Here is a 16,027-nt window from a genome sequence, read left to right on the forward strand (position 1 = left end):
AATGGTAAACAACAAAAAAAAAAAAAAAAAACACATCTTAGTAAAACCAATACCTTCTCAGCTTCGCATCGAAGCTAATAGAACGTTAAATATGTGATAGTAATAAATATGTGTAGTATTTTAAATATTAAAGGTATCCTCCTATTATTTACATATATAATAATATATACAATGGCAGATATATGCTAAAATAAATAAAATATAAAAGTATTCTGAATGAAATATGGTATTCTCTGAAAATCTAAGTGTTATTCGAGTTATACATTTATGACGTGGTCTTATAAAGTTGGTTTTAATTTCGAACTTTAAAAATAGTGAAGACGTTCTTACTTTGCTTAAATAATTTTTATATAAATTAGTAGTTTTTTTTTCAGTAAAATCGTCTTACTAAATTTAAAACTCAAAGAAAAAAAAATTGTAATTTTGACAAAATGAACACTATTATTAAAGTAGAAGCATGGCATAATTATCTAATTGTATTAAAAATAAAACAAATCATTATTAATTAAAACGAATTTAATGAAATAAATATAAATATTATAATAAAATTGTATTGTATATAACAAAATAAGTATTAATATGCATAAGTAATAATTGCATATATGTTATGTTTTAAACCGTATACATTACGTGATAAAATCATATATTTAAATTTCAAGTCAAAATATTGTTGTATCTAATTTTTTAATATATACAGCTAAAACTATGCAAATTCATTATATTTTAAGTATTAGATATAATAGTATTTTATGAAATTTAAATGCAACATTACAATCATAATTAAAGTTTCACTTACTGGCTATATTTATATATCTATTTAAAAGTTCTTTAAAATATTTATAGTTTATACCTTCCATTTTTGTTTTTTTTATTCCAAATACACCTATTAAATACTCCCTGTGTATTATTCGATTAACATTTCTAAAATTAATTATCTGACATTAGAAGTAATATAATATGACTTTAAATGTTTAGATTTAATAGATTTAGTAATGTAATTTATTATAGTTTATACCTTCATACGTTTTATTGTTATTAAAATACATTATCATTATACCTCTGCTTTCAGAATTTAAATTTCCGTTCAAAAATTAATTAATATTATGAAGTAATAATAATATGACTTTTTAAATTTAAATGTTTAATTTTTAGATATAACTATAAAGACCAATTCAGTGGGGTTGTGTTACAGTACTGATATTGTATAATTGAGACAAGTATAGATGATATCTGAGAGCGATTAAAATCATTATCAAGAAATAAATTTCGATGAAAATCTGTTGATAATATTTAATTTTTAAAAGGAATTGTTCTCCGAAAGACAATAAATACTATTTCCTTTAGCATATCCTGATTAAAAGTTTTATGATTTAAAAGTAAATTGCACGAATAAATACTTTTTATATTAATTAAATCTAGTGTGATAATGATATTGAATAATTTAATATTGTAATTTTTATGGAGAAAATAAAAAAAAAATCAATAATTCTGATTCTCTCTAGTTAATTATTTTTTAATTATGATATTAAAATTGTAACTATTATAAGCCATTGAGAGCGAATTTTTTTTTTTTTTTTTTTATGTATTGCACTTTCTTTTAACATACATATTAAAAAAATTATTTTTATTATATAATATTAAACAGTTTTATATATGTCGGTGTTTTTTCTTATTTTACATCATAAACAAATATTTCAATCTTTATTATTAAAAAAATTTAAATTGATGTTATTACTTATTGAACACTTTGTATAATAAAAATTAAAAGTTTCAAGAGAACTTATTTTCTCATTATTATAAAATCGTTTAATTAAAGCAGTAATAAACCGAAGTAGATGAGTTTAGATAATTACAAATATTATTCCGAAGATGATTGACTATTCTTAAATTGTCTAAAATTCTCATTCGATTATTATAATGACAGTCATTTTTTTTCTTCAATGGCTTTTTCTTTTTAATAAATTATATAAAGTTTTTATTAAGAAAAGAATACCTTTTTTGGCTCTTTTTGGAACTACATTTATTATTTATTATTTATAAAACTTCAACAGTTTATGTTATTAACATTTATATATTTTAACAGATAAGTTTAATCATAGAGAAAAAGGACAAATTTTTGTTTGATTCATTTTATTCAATAATATTAATGTTTATAAATTACTTTTATTTTCATATTTTTTAGAAACTCTCAACAAGTATATGATTCTGAATTCTGAAAAAATAATCATAATAAATTGATATAAAGTAATTAGATGCCAGTTTTTTATTAAATACACAGAATAATTCAACTTGATGAATTAATATAATAACATTTTATCAGCTATATTTGTATAATTGTTATAAGTAAATATATGATCAACAAAAATAATAAAACTAACTATCGTCCATTTTTATGTTTTTGAAAATTTAAAAAATATTTTGACCATATGCTTTACTTTTCTGGATAACAAGTCTAAAATTATTTTATTAATATATACATGATATATTAGATGGATATATATTTTTTGAAAGTTACTTAAATAAAATTTAAGTAATTTTAATTTATTTTATTTCAAGTATAATTCGAATTCTTATTACAAATTAATGGACTAAATATCAAATCGTAAAAGTGAAATTTAATGATACCTATGGGAATCAATTGCAAATAGTTTCATTTGGTTGGCTATAAATAAATTCATTAACTGGAATAGCTATTAACCATCATGGCGACGGATTAACCATTGATCGTGGAGTTAAGAAAACTCTTTGAAAGATATTACATTGGCCTTAAATGGGTTGTATAAATCAAAAAAAATTATACGTAATAATTATTTTACCTTTCAAGCTGATATCTTGTGTGTCTTTAATTGTAAAATTAGTCTTTATTTCATTACTATCTTCATATGTAAAGGGGAGATTTAATTTTTGAAAAGCATCACACAATTCGATTAGAGTCATCTTTCCTTCATCATTGAGAAAACTTTCATAATGCGATTTAATTTGAGACTCATTTAGTTTGACACACTTCATAATTTGTTTCAAAAATTGACCCAAATTCATTAATCGTTTTTCTTAAGGAATAAAAATCATGTGTTATGAATTAACTTTTGATTAAGAGAAAAATATTTATACCAATAATAATCACCAAATGACACTTGATTATAACTTAATATAATTAAAATATATATAATATAAATAATAATTTATAACAGATATAATTTTTAATCTATTGAAGTTCTAAAAAATCTGGTTAAAACTTATATTGATAATAATATTTATATTAAATATAATGTAAAAGATGTAATAGTTTGATGCAAATATATTATTTCAAATTTCCGCGAAGATACAAACAAATCACACCTTTGGTCATCAAATATTCGTATTGAAATATTTTTAGAATTTTTTTTTTATCAGTCATAACCTGTGGCAGCATAGTCCATTGGTTAAATTAAAATTAAGGTATTTTAGAATCTAGTACTAATATTCAAACAAATAGATTACAAACAGCTTATACAGATTGCTTACGTACAGATTATATTATATATGCAATAGAATACATATAGATGAATACAAAAAGATTTTTATTTTTTAGATTTATTTTTATCAATTAGTGTGTGGCTTCTAATGTTGTAATTTCTAGTCCAATAGATTCCGAAATATTTTTAGATAATCTTGCTTGTTACCTGCTTGCATATAAACTTAGACATAATTAATAGAATTATTGACTTCCCAAAACACTCTATTTTTTTTTATTCAAACTAATTATATGTTGCTCTTTTTGGGATGTCTTGACGCGTCACGAGTAAAAATAAATGTTTTTCATATTATCCCGAACGTACCCAGTTTATCTAGAGTTATCCGGAATGACTAGATGTTGTACACTGGATTACATTCAACATATTTTATACATTTATTTTCAAAATACAGAACATTGTTTAAAACATATAAATAAAATCAACTTGAAATATTATGTATTGTGTAAAAACATGTGTACTTGTCAACCAATTAACACTTGCTAATCGTGTTATAACACTAATTGGTTCGCATTTAAGTTATAAAGTGGTGTATTTACGGGGTCCATGTGGTCTGTACCCCGTATGTGATTTGTTATTAATATTGTTATTAAACACAATTGAACATATCGTTTAATTAATAAAATAAACTTACTCAAAATACTAAAAAAGAAAGAACAAAACAAAATAGACCTAGGATATTAAATTAACATACAGAAAAATATTATATAACGAAGCCAGTTGGTCAGAGAGGACTGAGTTAAAATTTGGAAGGTGAAAATTTTTATTTGGAACTAACTAAGTGTCTGAGAGTAGAACAATTTGGCATTTATTTTGGCGGATAAGAAATGCAAGGTCTTGTGCTCTAGATAAGATACTTCTAATATTTCATTGAAAAATATTTAACATTTAGTTATTGTAGTATTTATTATTGTAAAGTAAAAGGAGAAAAGGAAAGGGAATAAGTAAATAAATGACAGATACATATAAACCTTATGTTCATGTAAAATGATACATATATATAGGATATAAATAAGCAAATAAAAATATACACAGACAAGCGAGTAGACAAATATACGTAGATAAACACACATGCGTGTATATAGTACACAAATACGCACTTAGTCAAATGTATGTACATGAAAAGTCATAAGGACATAAGTGAAAAAAATATATATATATATAATAATAATGATGATAAAAGATGATGAGACAAAGTAGTTACTGCAAACTGTCATTAGAAGATAAAGAGAGAAAGTTAAATATGTGAGACACAATTAATTGATTAATGGTTGGGGGGAACGATAAAGTAGAGGAAGGAGTATTGTATACAGCTAAAGAGAGAGATTAGCCAAAGAAGTGATCCAAGATTCCTCAGCAGGTTGAGCATAGGAGTTAGTGGACATGTATTCGAGAAACAAGCCATTAGGGGAAGACAAATTATTACTTTTATTAGAGACAAAATGCAGGTTGATAGTTTGGGAACTCTTTTTATTACAATGATACTTATTTTTATTTTTTTAGGAGAATGATTGTGTCAAGCTCGGAAAAGATTCTATAGATATAGGAGCGCTGGCGTTATTTATAATATTTGCATTGTTTAAGACACTATTCGAGAAAGTTTTAGATTTATTAACAATATTATTCTTAAATATAAAAATGGTATCGTTGTACGAAATGTTTTCAACAGCCGTGATATTTTTAATCTCCTTTGATGGGACCATTCGCTGAAGCCGAACTTAATTAGAGTATTACTTACGATCTTTAACTTCATCCAAGAAAATTTGTTTAATTTCACTCTCTGTTATAGGATTTATCCATGTTAAAAAATTCGTAAATAGTTTAAATGTATTATAATCTATGCCTTCATTATTTTTTTTAAATAATTTAAACAAATCTGTCCAAATGGAATTGCTTTCGTCATTAAATTTTTCGTACTAAAATAAATTATAGGGCATTAGAATATTATTTACAATAAATACTTTTTAGAAACGACATATTTATTTAGTATAGATGCAAAATTACCTATTATTTGATATATTTTTTTTTATAAATTTGACCTTTATCTGCCCACAGAGGAGGATTTTAAATAACAACTTTTAAAAGTGTTCTGGAAATACTGACACTTTTATATATACCTTAAAATAAAGCTTCTGTAATATACTTTATTATGAAAAAAAAAATTTTCGAACTTTATTTTGTCTTCACGGTGAAAATGGCTACTGTATGTTAATTTTGCGTTACAATTCTCGATTTTATATTTTACATTTTTAACTTTAAAATGCTATAACTTTTTAAAATATGTATGGATTGTAATAAACCAAAAAGAAAAAAGATTAAAAAAAAAAAAGTTGTTTATTAGAATTTTGTTGGAATGTAAAATAATAAAATATAATAAATGGAAGGTATAATAAAATATTATAAGATGATAGGTAGGTTTATAGGGATTAATAATGGAGGATAAGAAAAAAAATGGTGGTGATGTGGATTTTACTATTGAATGTATAAATGCTTATATTGTATCAAAAGAAAATCTAAGGGTTGGTTCTTAGTCAGACCAAAGATATAATATAGCGTATGTATGGCCGAATAATAATAAAATTATTAAATAAGATGGTGAATGGCGGATTAACACATGTTTAAATGTGGCAAGATATGTAAGGGTGCAAAGAATATAATAATATGAATAAAAAATGATTCAGAGGGGTGAATAAACGGAGTTTAAATACATGAGGGTAATGATCAAATAAATAAAAATGCACAAAAGCGTTGTGACAAAAATAATGAACTGATCTCGGGGTTGAACAATATTGAATAAATGAAGTCAATTATCCTACCAAACTTTATTACCTATCTTAATGGTTTATTACGCAATATAGTATTTATAATTTGAAAGCGGGAATTTAAATTTGTACTTACCTTGTATCCCACGTAGTGTAACGTTTATTTTTGACAATCCAATGTTGATTATGAGTTTATACTGTATTTCACACGTTGTACACTTTGATTTCGACAGTAAATATGACCGTTTGAGAATAAAGCGTTTAATTATAAATAATACGAAACCGTTACACAAAATCTATGACTGTATTATTGTATGCAAGAGATTCTATACACTCTATATTTTTATAATTATAATCAAATAATGTATCTTTAGTTGACTTAGTAGAATGAGTATATTGTTTGAGAGATTATATTTTATTGAGAGATCGACACCAATATTTCTTAAATTTTCCTCTGGCCTGGCCAAAACAAGATTCAGAAATATTTATATCTATGTAAAAGATTTGTCAGGGCGGAATTGTGGTGGCCCAATGTGTCCCGGTGCTAAAATAAAGCACCTTGAAAGGATGCGGCACAATAATCACCAAGACAAAAATTAAACACTAAAAACATATATTTGTAAGTTTCTCTGTGCTGTCTGCCGGCGCGATGTTTGTTAAGACAAAGACATTAAACCACAGAAGATTAGCTACCCAATACACATAGGCTTACAAATATATTCTAACCTAACACCTAACTTTAAAAATATTTAATTGCAACCTTTACTCTGTCTGCCGGCGCGATGTTCGTTAGAACAAAGACATTAAACCACAGAAGATTAGCTACCCAGTAAGTATAGAGTTGCAATACACTTAGTCATATAATCAATATTTATCATTAACTGAGAAAATTAGAGTTGATTCGGTTTTATTATAAAAAAAAAATTTTTTATTTTAAAATATTAATTGACATTTATTTCCATGGTAAAATAAAAATAAAATATCATTATATAATGAACAAATTAAATTAAATTAAAAGATTCACCAAAACAAAATTCACTTTAAAATTTCTAAGTGTCATTTAGTTTTAAAGAAAAATATTCTAAGTCCAAATAAATTAAAAAATAAACTAAGTCCCAGAGAGTAGAATCTTGAGTAGAGTGTCGCAGATTTTGTGTAATTTAAAATAGCCGAAAGAACTGATTTTAATAGGAAAAAATGGGTTTTTATAGTAGACGAGGGTCGTGTAGCGATCCCTAGTGTGATCTTAGAAACTGTAGATCTCAATTAATAGTTGAATGTGATTGGCTGGACTTAGTTGAGAACCCTCACATGGGCGTGACTTTGAATCTGTACGATAATCAGATTTAATTGACTACTTTATTGATTATTTTAAGTCTTAGATAAGGGAACCCTGTTTTGGTGATCTTGTGAATTCATAATATATGACATACATGTACATAATATAACATAATATAATATTTTAATATTATAAGTTATAATATAATATTACAGGATTAATACAAGTTTTTTATGAGAAAAAATATTTATAAATTTCTTTCATTCGACATACTTTTTTTTAAAATCTATTTCCATTAATACAGGGGGGTTCAAAACATAAAAATGCATGTAGAATGTAGAACTTTTTCAACTTACTGTGAAAGTGTTCCGGAAGGTCTGACACTTTTATATATATATTAAATTAAACCTTATGTAATATAATTTATGATTGAAAAAAAAATTCGGACTTTATTTTGTTTTCATTTTGAAAAAATTAATAAAAAAAATACGATTTTTGTAAAAAAATTTTTTTAACTTTATAATGCTATAACTTTTTGAAAAATGTATGGATCATTATAATTTTCTTAAGATAAGTACTATTCTTATACTTCTTTTATGCGACATACTTTTTTTTTAAATCGGACCATTACCCTTTTTATATTTATATATATATATATATATATATATATCATATATTACACTTATAAATCAGAAAACTTAATCATAATATAAATAAGGAAATAGTAGATCATGTAGCTTTTAGAATAATTCACCAATTTTTTAAAATTAAACACTATTTACACATTTGCATCAAAGGGTTTTTTATGATAGTAATTTTAATCACTGTCAGATATCATCTATACTGGACCCAACTATGACACGACCCCACTGTTTAGGGTTTTTTTAGCTTCGATGCGTTTTTATATGAAATTTGTTTCATTTTTGTTGAAAAATTTTTTTTAAACCCGCTGCTTTATTATTATTAATTTAATATGATAACCATTGTTTAAAATTATAAGGTAGATTTTAATTATTACATTATTAACTATTTTCATAAATTTTTGATGCTCGATCTATCTTTCCACAGAACGGATTTTCTAATAAGAAAACATTCAACTATTAACTTTTATGAATAATTAAATAATATCACTTTACCTCGTTTAAAGTATTAGAAGAGGAAATAAGTCCATTTGAAATACTAATGGCTGTATACATAACAATGAAAATGAAGAAATGCATTTTTGGTTTGACAACTCGGTGTTTTCAAATAAGACTGAGAAGTAAAAAGGTTGATATGATAGATTTAGTTGAAATTATATTTATTTTATAACAATACTTTGTATTTTTATTTAAAAGAAGCCATTTTTTTTATTTTTAAAATAGAAAAAAAACGTATAATAAACTTAATTTTATTTTTAATATTCAATATTATTTATTTAAAACTAAGTAAACGTTTTACTTGTTGACTATAGTTACAGAACTCAAGTCTTCTTATAACTATTTCATTGTCATTATTTCGCAAAAAATACTAGTAAAAACTTGTTTTCTTTTATTTCAGTCAACAATGAATAATTAAATTGAAGTCTATAAATTAATAGGCCTTGACGTTTTGCATACGGATTTTTTAAAATTTCTACTACATTTAACAATAAATAGTTATAATAAATTTTCTATACAACTAAAAAAATAAGAAAATCATTAATTATATTAGCTATTAATGTACGACGTCACATGTTTTTTCACTTTTAATCTTATTTACCTCAATGATTTATTATTAGTATCGTGGTTTATAATACAACTCAGGAAATGAGATTACTGTCGTCATTCAAAGTATTGGAAACATTTTTCGACGCTTCAATAAATTATAAAAATTGATCACTTGTAACTATATTATTTAGAATTAAAACTATATTAAAAATATTAAACTCAAAAGACCTCAAAAAAAATTACTAAAAAGTCACGGATATGTAATTTGTGGAGATGTCAAAACTTAACACAACTACTGTTGACACCAAAAACGTTGGAATCATTTTTTGATACTTTAATTATATAAAAAAAATTGATTTCTTCTTTTATGGCAGTTCTTAATAATGAAATATTGTTTTCCGCTTTGTAGTTAATAAATGATAAATATCGGATAAATTAAAACATGTACTAAATGATTACAACGCATTTAAAATTCTAGTTTAAATACATTATATCAATTAGTTTCATTAATTAGTTTCAGTTAATTTTTATATACTAATGATCTAATAGTTCGGCTTAAACTTTTAAGCAAATACTCTCCTATTTACTTGATTTTACTTATAAATTATCTATAACCCATTAGATATCAATAATTTTAATTGTACTTATGTATTATATATTGAATTACCTTATTTATAAAATTATAAACAATTTATTATATTTTACAGTTTTTCGTGTTATTATTCAATTATTTTTATGTAATTTTTTAAAATTGTGTATTTATAATATGATACTTTAATTCTAAAATATGTTATTCAAAATAAACACAGATATCATATTTTTCTGTAGTTCAAATGATAGAATTTATGTAAAATAAAAATATTATAAGAGGGTTTTCCAAAACAATACTCTTGAACGGATGTTTGGTCCGTTTCCAGAAAAAGAGTTGAAATAATGTATTTTTTACATGATAACTTAGCTTTCATAAAATATTGACTACTAGGACGCACTTTCTACCCGCCCTTCAATACCATCACCACAATGACTAGAGTTCAAAAATAATACAAATTGCTAATATTTTTTAGTTTTATTAGATGATATAATTTAATGGGCACATATTGTTTAGTATTTGAAGAAAAAAATATTTCGAATCACAAATGAAAATGATATTTAAAATTTTAAATTAAAACACATTTTTGACTTTTTTTATTTTTCCTTTAAATAGTCTGGTAAAATAATATCTTGTTTTATGATGTATTCTTTAAATATTTTAGACTATCAAATAATTTAGAAAACATTTATAGTGTAATAATTTGTATTAAAATTCTAAATATATTTGTAGTTAAATTATTCCTCTTATTTCTTTTAATGTCTCTTCAATTGGTATGGTATAGATTTGGTTATACGTTATTAACACAAATGTTTTTCTAAATTCTAAAAAATATACAAATATATCATTAATTAATTAAAAGTAACAAGAAGACATTTTTTTTTTTTAATACACGGAATAATTTAATCTGATTAATTAATAAAATTATTTTTTATTAACTATACTTTTTTCGATAATCGCTATAAGTTAAAACAATTATCGGTAATATTATAAAAATAAGTGTATATATCAGCTATTATATTATTGAAAATTTTAAAAATATTTTGACCATTTATTTTAAGTTATTTAATTAAAAATTTTATTTAGTGAAAATTTATTTTATACCAAGTAAAATTAGTAATCCTTATTACATATAATGAGAAAAAAGATCAAGTTGTAAAAGTGAAATTTAATGACACTGGATAGATAGCTTATAGGAATCAATTGCAAATAGATTCAATTGGTTAGCTATAAATAAATTCAGTAACTGGAATTGCTGTTCACCATCCTGGTGACTAATTAACCATTGATTATGAAATTTAGAAAACTTTTTGAAAGAGATCACATTGGCCTTAGTTGGTTGTAAAAATTAAAAAAAATTTGCATAGTAATTATTTTACCTTCCATGCTGATATCTTGTTCGTTTTTAAATGTATAATCGGTTATTAAAGTAGTAACAACTTCTTCTGTGAGACCGAGTTTTTCTACTACAAGAGCTTTTTTTAATTCATTTAATGTCATCTTATTTTCTTCATTGAGAGAATTATTATAACGCAACGTATACTGAGACTCAATTATTTTGATACACTCCGTCGTTAGTTTCAAAAATTTATATACAGTCAGTGATCTATTTTCTTAATAAAGTAAAAATGATGTGTTATCAATTCTGTTTTATTTTAAATTAAAATTCTTATACCAGTATTAATTTCAATAATAATAATCACTGGTCGACATTTAATATCACTATATATATTATTTATTACAGTATTATAAAAAATAATTTATACCAGATACAGATTTTTATAGAATCTAAAAAATTTAAAAATGATATTCAAAAATAACCCAAATATGCCAGTTCTTAGTTTCCCTAGGTAACTGCAAGTTGGTGCACTGGCTTAGACCCAAAATATATAAATATATTTTTAATATATATAATTATTTATTGATATTCTGTATAATTTATTTTAATATATTATATTAATTTTTTTTTTCAAAATATGAATGTTTAACTAAATTAAAATACATAAATAATATCAGCTTGAAATATTGAATGTTATATGAAAACGTGTGTACATGTCACAGATTAGTAGATAGTGAAACTCCCCAATACTTTTTGTTCTAAAAGCTATCTTCACCTCTATACGAAATTTCAAAATAATAAAAAATAAGGTTCATAAATGATGTCCAAATATTTAACTTGATTATAACAGTATAGGACGAATAGTCTTCAACTATCATATTTTTTCTACAAAGGTATTATTTTTACTATTTGATTTGATTTTTAATCTTGTAACCATTCCAATGATGTTTAAACGTAGTTACATGAAATCTAAGTCTGATATATACTTATTCAGTTGTATCGTAAATCCTTTAATTTTATTGGTTGGTAGCTTACGAAATTTTAAAATAACCATCTAATATTAATCAGTCTTAATTATAAAAGTAGCCGTGTTTATTTTTATTTTTCTCGCATATATTGATGTAAATTATTAGTAGTTTTTTCAGTAATAAACGTCGGACGTATAATTTAAAATTATATCCCACCTTCAAACAAAAATCGTAATTGTGTCACAAATAAACACCATAATTAAATTTGAAGCATGCCCTCTAGAATCAGGTGTGTTTTCAGTCGTGTGTGCGTTTACAATAGAACTTATTTATATTTTTTAGATTTCATTAAAAATAAAACTAATTTTATGAAAAAAAAAAAATAAATTGTGATACTTGTAATAAAATATTTATTTCAATTTAATTCTCAAATCGAAATGTTGTTGTACTTATTTAAAAAAAAATATACCAATACATTAAATTTAGAGCGATTTAAATAGTATTTGTTGAAAATAAAAGTGATATTTATAATTATAATAAGAGTTTTTCTTACTGCTATTGACTTCATCCGTGAATAATTTTTCGATATCACTATCTTTCATACCATGTAGCCATTGAAAACTTTTTAATAATCGTGTAAATACTCTATAGGTTACACATTCAAGTTGTTCATTTACTTCAAAAAAATTTTTCATTATATTCTCACTTTCGTCATTCAAACTTCCGTCCTAAAATTAATTATAGGAAGAAATAATAATATAACTTAATAAATTAAAAAAAATATCTATAAAGACCCAGCACAGTGGGATTGTGACACAATACTGACATAGTATAATTGGAACAAGTATAAATGATATGTGAAAGTGATTAAAATCATTTGAAATTTTTACGGAGAAAATATATGAAAAAAGTGACATTAAAGTTCAATTCTTCTAACTCTCGTTAGAAATTATTACTTCGTTCAATTATTACTTCAGTTATGAATTTTAAATTGTAATTTATCATAAACTTTAATGGCTAGAATATTTTTTTTGGAAAGGAGCCGTTTTATCTTTTTATATCCATTTGGAAAGGGCAATACGCTAAATAATGATTTTTATACAAAACAACATTTTTTTAACTTTCTTGTATGTTCACAAATAGAAAACAAATCATCAGTAAACATTTTTTTTTTACTTTATTCTCATGAGATTTTCATGAGTTGAAATAGTTTTCATACAAAATTTTATTTTAAAATGATTAGTAAATAATAAATTACTGCATTTGTAATATTATTAAATATTTTTAAGAAATTTTACTCTCAAATAAAAATGTAGCAATTTTTTTATACATAAAGTAAATTTGAATTCAAATTGATGAATTGTATAGCAAAGTGATTTATGTACTAAAAATTTTTTTTCGGAAAATCTTTTATCTAAAATGAGTACAAATAAATATAGTCTAGATCTGAATAAAGATCTAGATATTCCTAAAAATGACAACTAATTTTTATCAAAAATTAAATAATATTGTTTTATCTCTTTGAATGGAGTAAAAAGATTCTTAATTTACCATAAAAATATATGGCGTCAGTAGGGTAATTTAGGGGATTCTAGCCCCCCGCCTCACCCATTCACCTACCCACCCACCGGTGGGTGGGCGCGGTCGGGGGGAGGGGCGTGTCACACAGTGGGCGTGGTCTCTCGATGGTGGGGGTAATGTCAAGGTCATATAGTGGGCGTGGTCTCTCGATGGTGGGGGTAATGTCAAGGTCACACAGTGGTCGTGGTCTTTCGATGGTGGTGGAAAGGAAGGACTGGATTTATGAGGGTTAAGGGGTAAGGGAGGCGTGGTCTTATGATGGTGGGGGAAAGGAGAAGGTGTGGTCTTATCACAGATGGGATAAGGGGAGGTTTGGTCCTATGATGGTGGTGGTAAGGAGGAGGCGTGATACCACGATGGTGGAGGTAATAGATGACTTAGGTAGGGATGTTAAGATCAATCAAAATGGCGGTTAAAAGTGTGCATGCGCATTACAATTTCATGTCAGTGGTGGGGTAGGTAGCCATATGGTTGTCTCCTCCTACGATGTCATCTACTGGAGGGTAAGGTAAACCTCATGTGAACTGATAAACGTACGTGTAAACATACACATTACATTGAAATAATGTACGTCAAATAATGTCCGCCGTTGCCACTTTAACATATTTACTTAATATTAACACTACGACTCTGTCAACAATTCCTATACAGGAAAGGGATAATGAAACATAACATAAACGAACCTATAATGTGTGGTGATGAATCCAACTATATTATTATTACTACTATATTATAATGCTCATAGACGTCAGCATTTTATGAGAACAATGACAATGTTTGTCGTTATGGCATAATTTCTAAGAATTTTATCATTGCCTACCAGACGCTTAGATAAGCATACTTCCAACGTCAAAGGTACCGCCATATTATAACCCACATTACCGTCTACATTTAATAAAAACAAAGACAACGTCTGTTGTTATGGCATAATAAATTCTAAGAATTTTATCATCGTCTACCAGACGCTTAGGTCAGCAAATTTCAAATATCAAAGAAGTCACCGCACAGTAATGTCGTATGAATCTTATCATGGGTAACCAGACGCTTAGGTCAGCATATTTCCAACATCAAAGGTACCGCAATATTATAACCCATATTACCGTCAACATTTTATAATTGCTGTCTGCGTTTTATCAAAGTTATCTTTATCTAAGAAATTTATCATGGGTAACCAGACGCTTAGCTAAGCATATTTCCAACATCAAAGGTACCGCTATATTATAACGTTCATAGGCGTCTGCATTTTTATTTTTTACATAGTATTTTATCATTGCCTACCACCAGATGCTTAGAAAAACATCTCGTTAATATTAGTATATTACTATTAATTATATAATTAATATAATTACTATAATTGGTAATATATTTTTAGAATTACTATGTTTAGGTTGCTATAATAGTATAATCGCTATTATTATTATTTTCTACTGCGCCTTTAAAATAATAATATGTGTATCGCATTTTATTTTATTATATTTAATTTGACAATTTTTTTATACCTATAACTAGAGGTATTACATTTAAAGTAGCACCCCCTCTACCAGCACCCCCGAGTCTTCACTGCGTTTATCATTTAATGTATACATTACATTGAAATAGTGTACGTCAAGTAGCGACCGCCGCCACCACACTTGACTATTCCTTGAACGATTTGTAACAATCTCTATTAAGACAATTGGGTGTGAGGTGCGCACAATGTTTGAAACCCAATGAAAACTAACCTAAGTCAGGGAAGGGGGATTTCCTCAACATGTCGTAATGAGCGACGGGGTAATGAAACTTAACTTGAAACCAACCGCCATATTATAATCCCACATTACCGTCAACATTTTACGAAAAATAATTGCTGTCTGCGTTTTATCAAAGTTATCTTTTTCTAAGAATTTTTATCATTCCCTACCAGACACTTAGGTAAGCATATTTCAAACATCAAAGGTACCGCCATATTATAACACACATTACCGTCTACATTTTATAAAAACAAAGACAACGTCTGTCGTTATGGCATTATAATTTCTAAGAATTTTATCATGGGTAACCAGACGCTTAGGTAAGCATATTTAAAATATCAAAGATTTCGCCGTACAGTAATAATCACTGTTGTATGCATTTATTTTTTACATAGTATTTTATCGTTGGTAACCAGACGCTTACGTCAGCATATTCCAGAGATCAAATGTATTACTATATTATAACGTTCNGAGGTCGCCGCATAGTAATGATTATTGTCGTGTGAATCTTATCATCGGATGCCAGACGCTTAGGTAAGCATATTTCCAAAGATGTTACAATATATTAATGGTCACTAT

General features: G+C 25.5%; 1 protein-coding gene across 8 annotated transcripts in view; it reads right to left on the minus strand.

Moving 5' to 3' along the window:
* Window positions 1-761: 761 nt before the first annotated feature.
* The window catches only part of LOC126905539 (uncharacterized), a 19,418-nt gene continuing 4,152 nt past the window's right edge, over window positions 762-16,027 (minus strand). Inside the window, exons 2-10 of one of the 8 annotated variants that reach the window (XR_007704030.1) lie at window positions 12,691-12,865; window positions 11,210-11,443; window positions 8,994-10,654; window positions 8,690-8,807; window positions 8,572-8,631; window positions 5,517-5,629; window positions 5,251-5,428; window positions 2,817-3,050; window positions 2,021-2,212 (exon numbers count right to left, since the gene is read on the minus strand). Coding sequence is in view for 2 of the 8 variants with exons in the window: in XM_050685330.1 (XP_050541287.1) it covers window positions 905-921; window positions 2,162-2,212; window positions 2,817-3,050; window positions 5,251-5,428; window positions 8,690-8,773 (564 nt within the window). In the remaining 6 variants the exon portion in view is untranslated. Of the gene's footprint in view, window positions 922-2,008; window positions 2,213-2,816; window positions 3,051-5,250; window positions 5,429-5,516; window positions 5,630-6,410; window positions 7,195-8,571; window positions 8,632-8,689; window positions 8,808-8,993; window positions 10,655-11,209; window positions 11,444-12,690; window positions 12,866-16,027 lie in introns of those variants that run through there. The other 7 variants (XR_007704029.1, XR_007704028.1, XM_050685331.1 and 4 more) reach the window with 7 other exon arrangements.

This window comes from Daktulosphaira vitifoliae, unplaced genomic scaffold (assembly GCF_025091365.1).
Source record: "Daktulosphaira vitifoliae isolate Bord-2020 unplaced genomic scaffold, ASM2509136v1 Scaffold_4, whole genome shotgun sequence".
Taxonomy (NCBI): Eukaryota; Metazoa; Arthropoda; class Insecta; order Hemiptera; family Phylloxeridae; genus Daktulosphaira; species Daktulosphaira vitifoliae.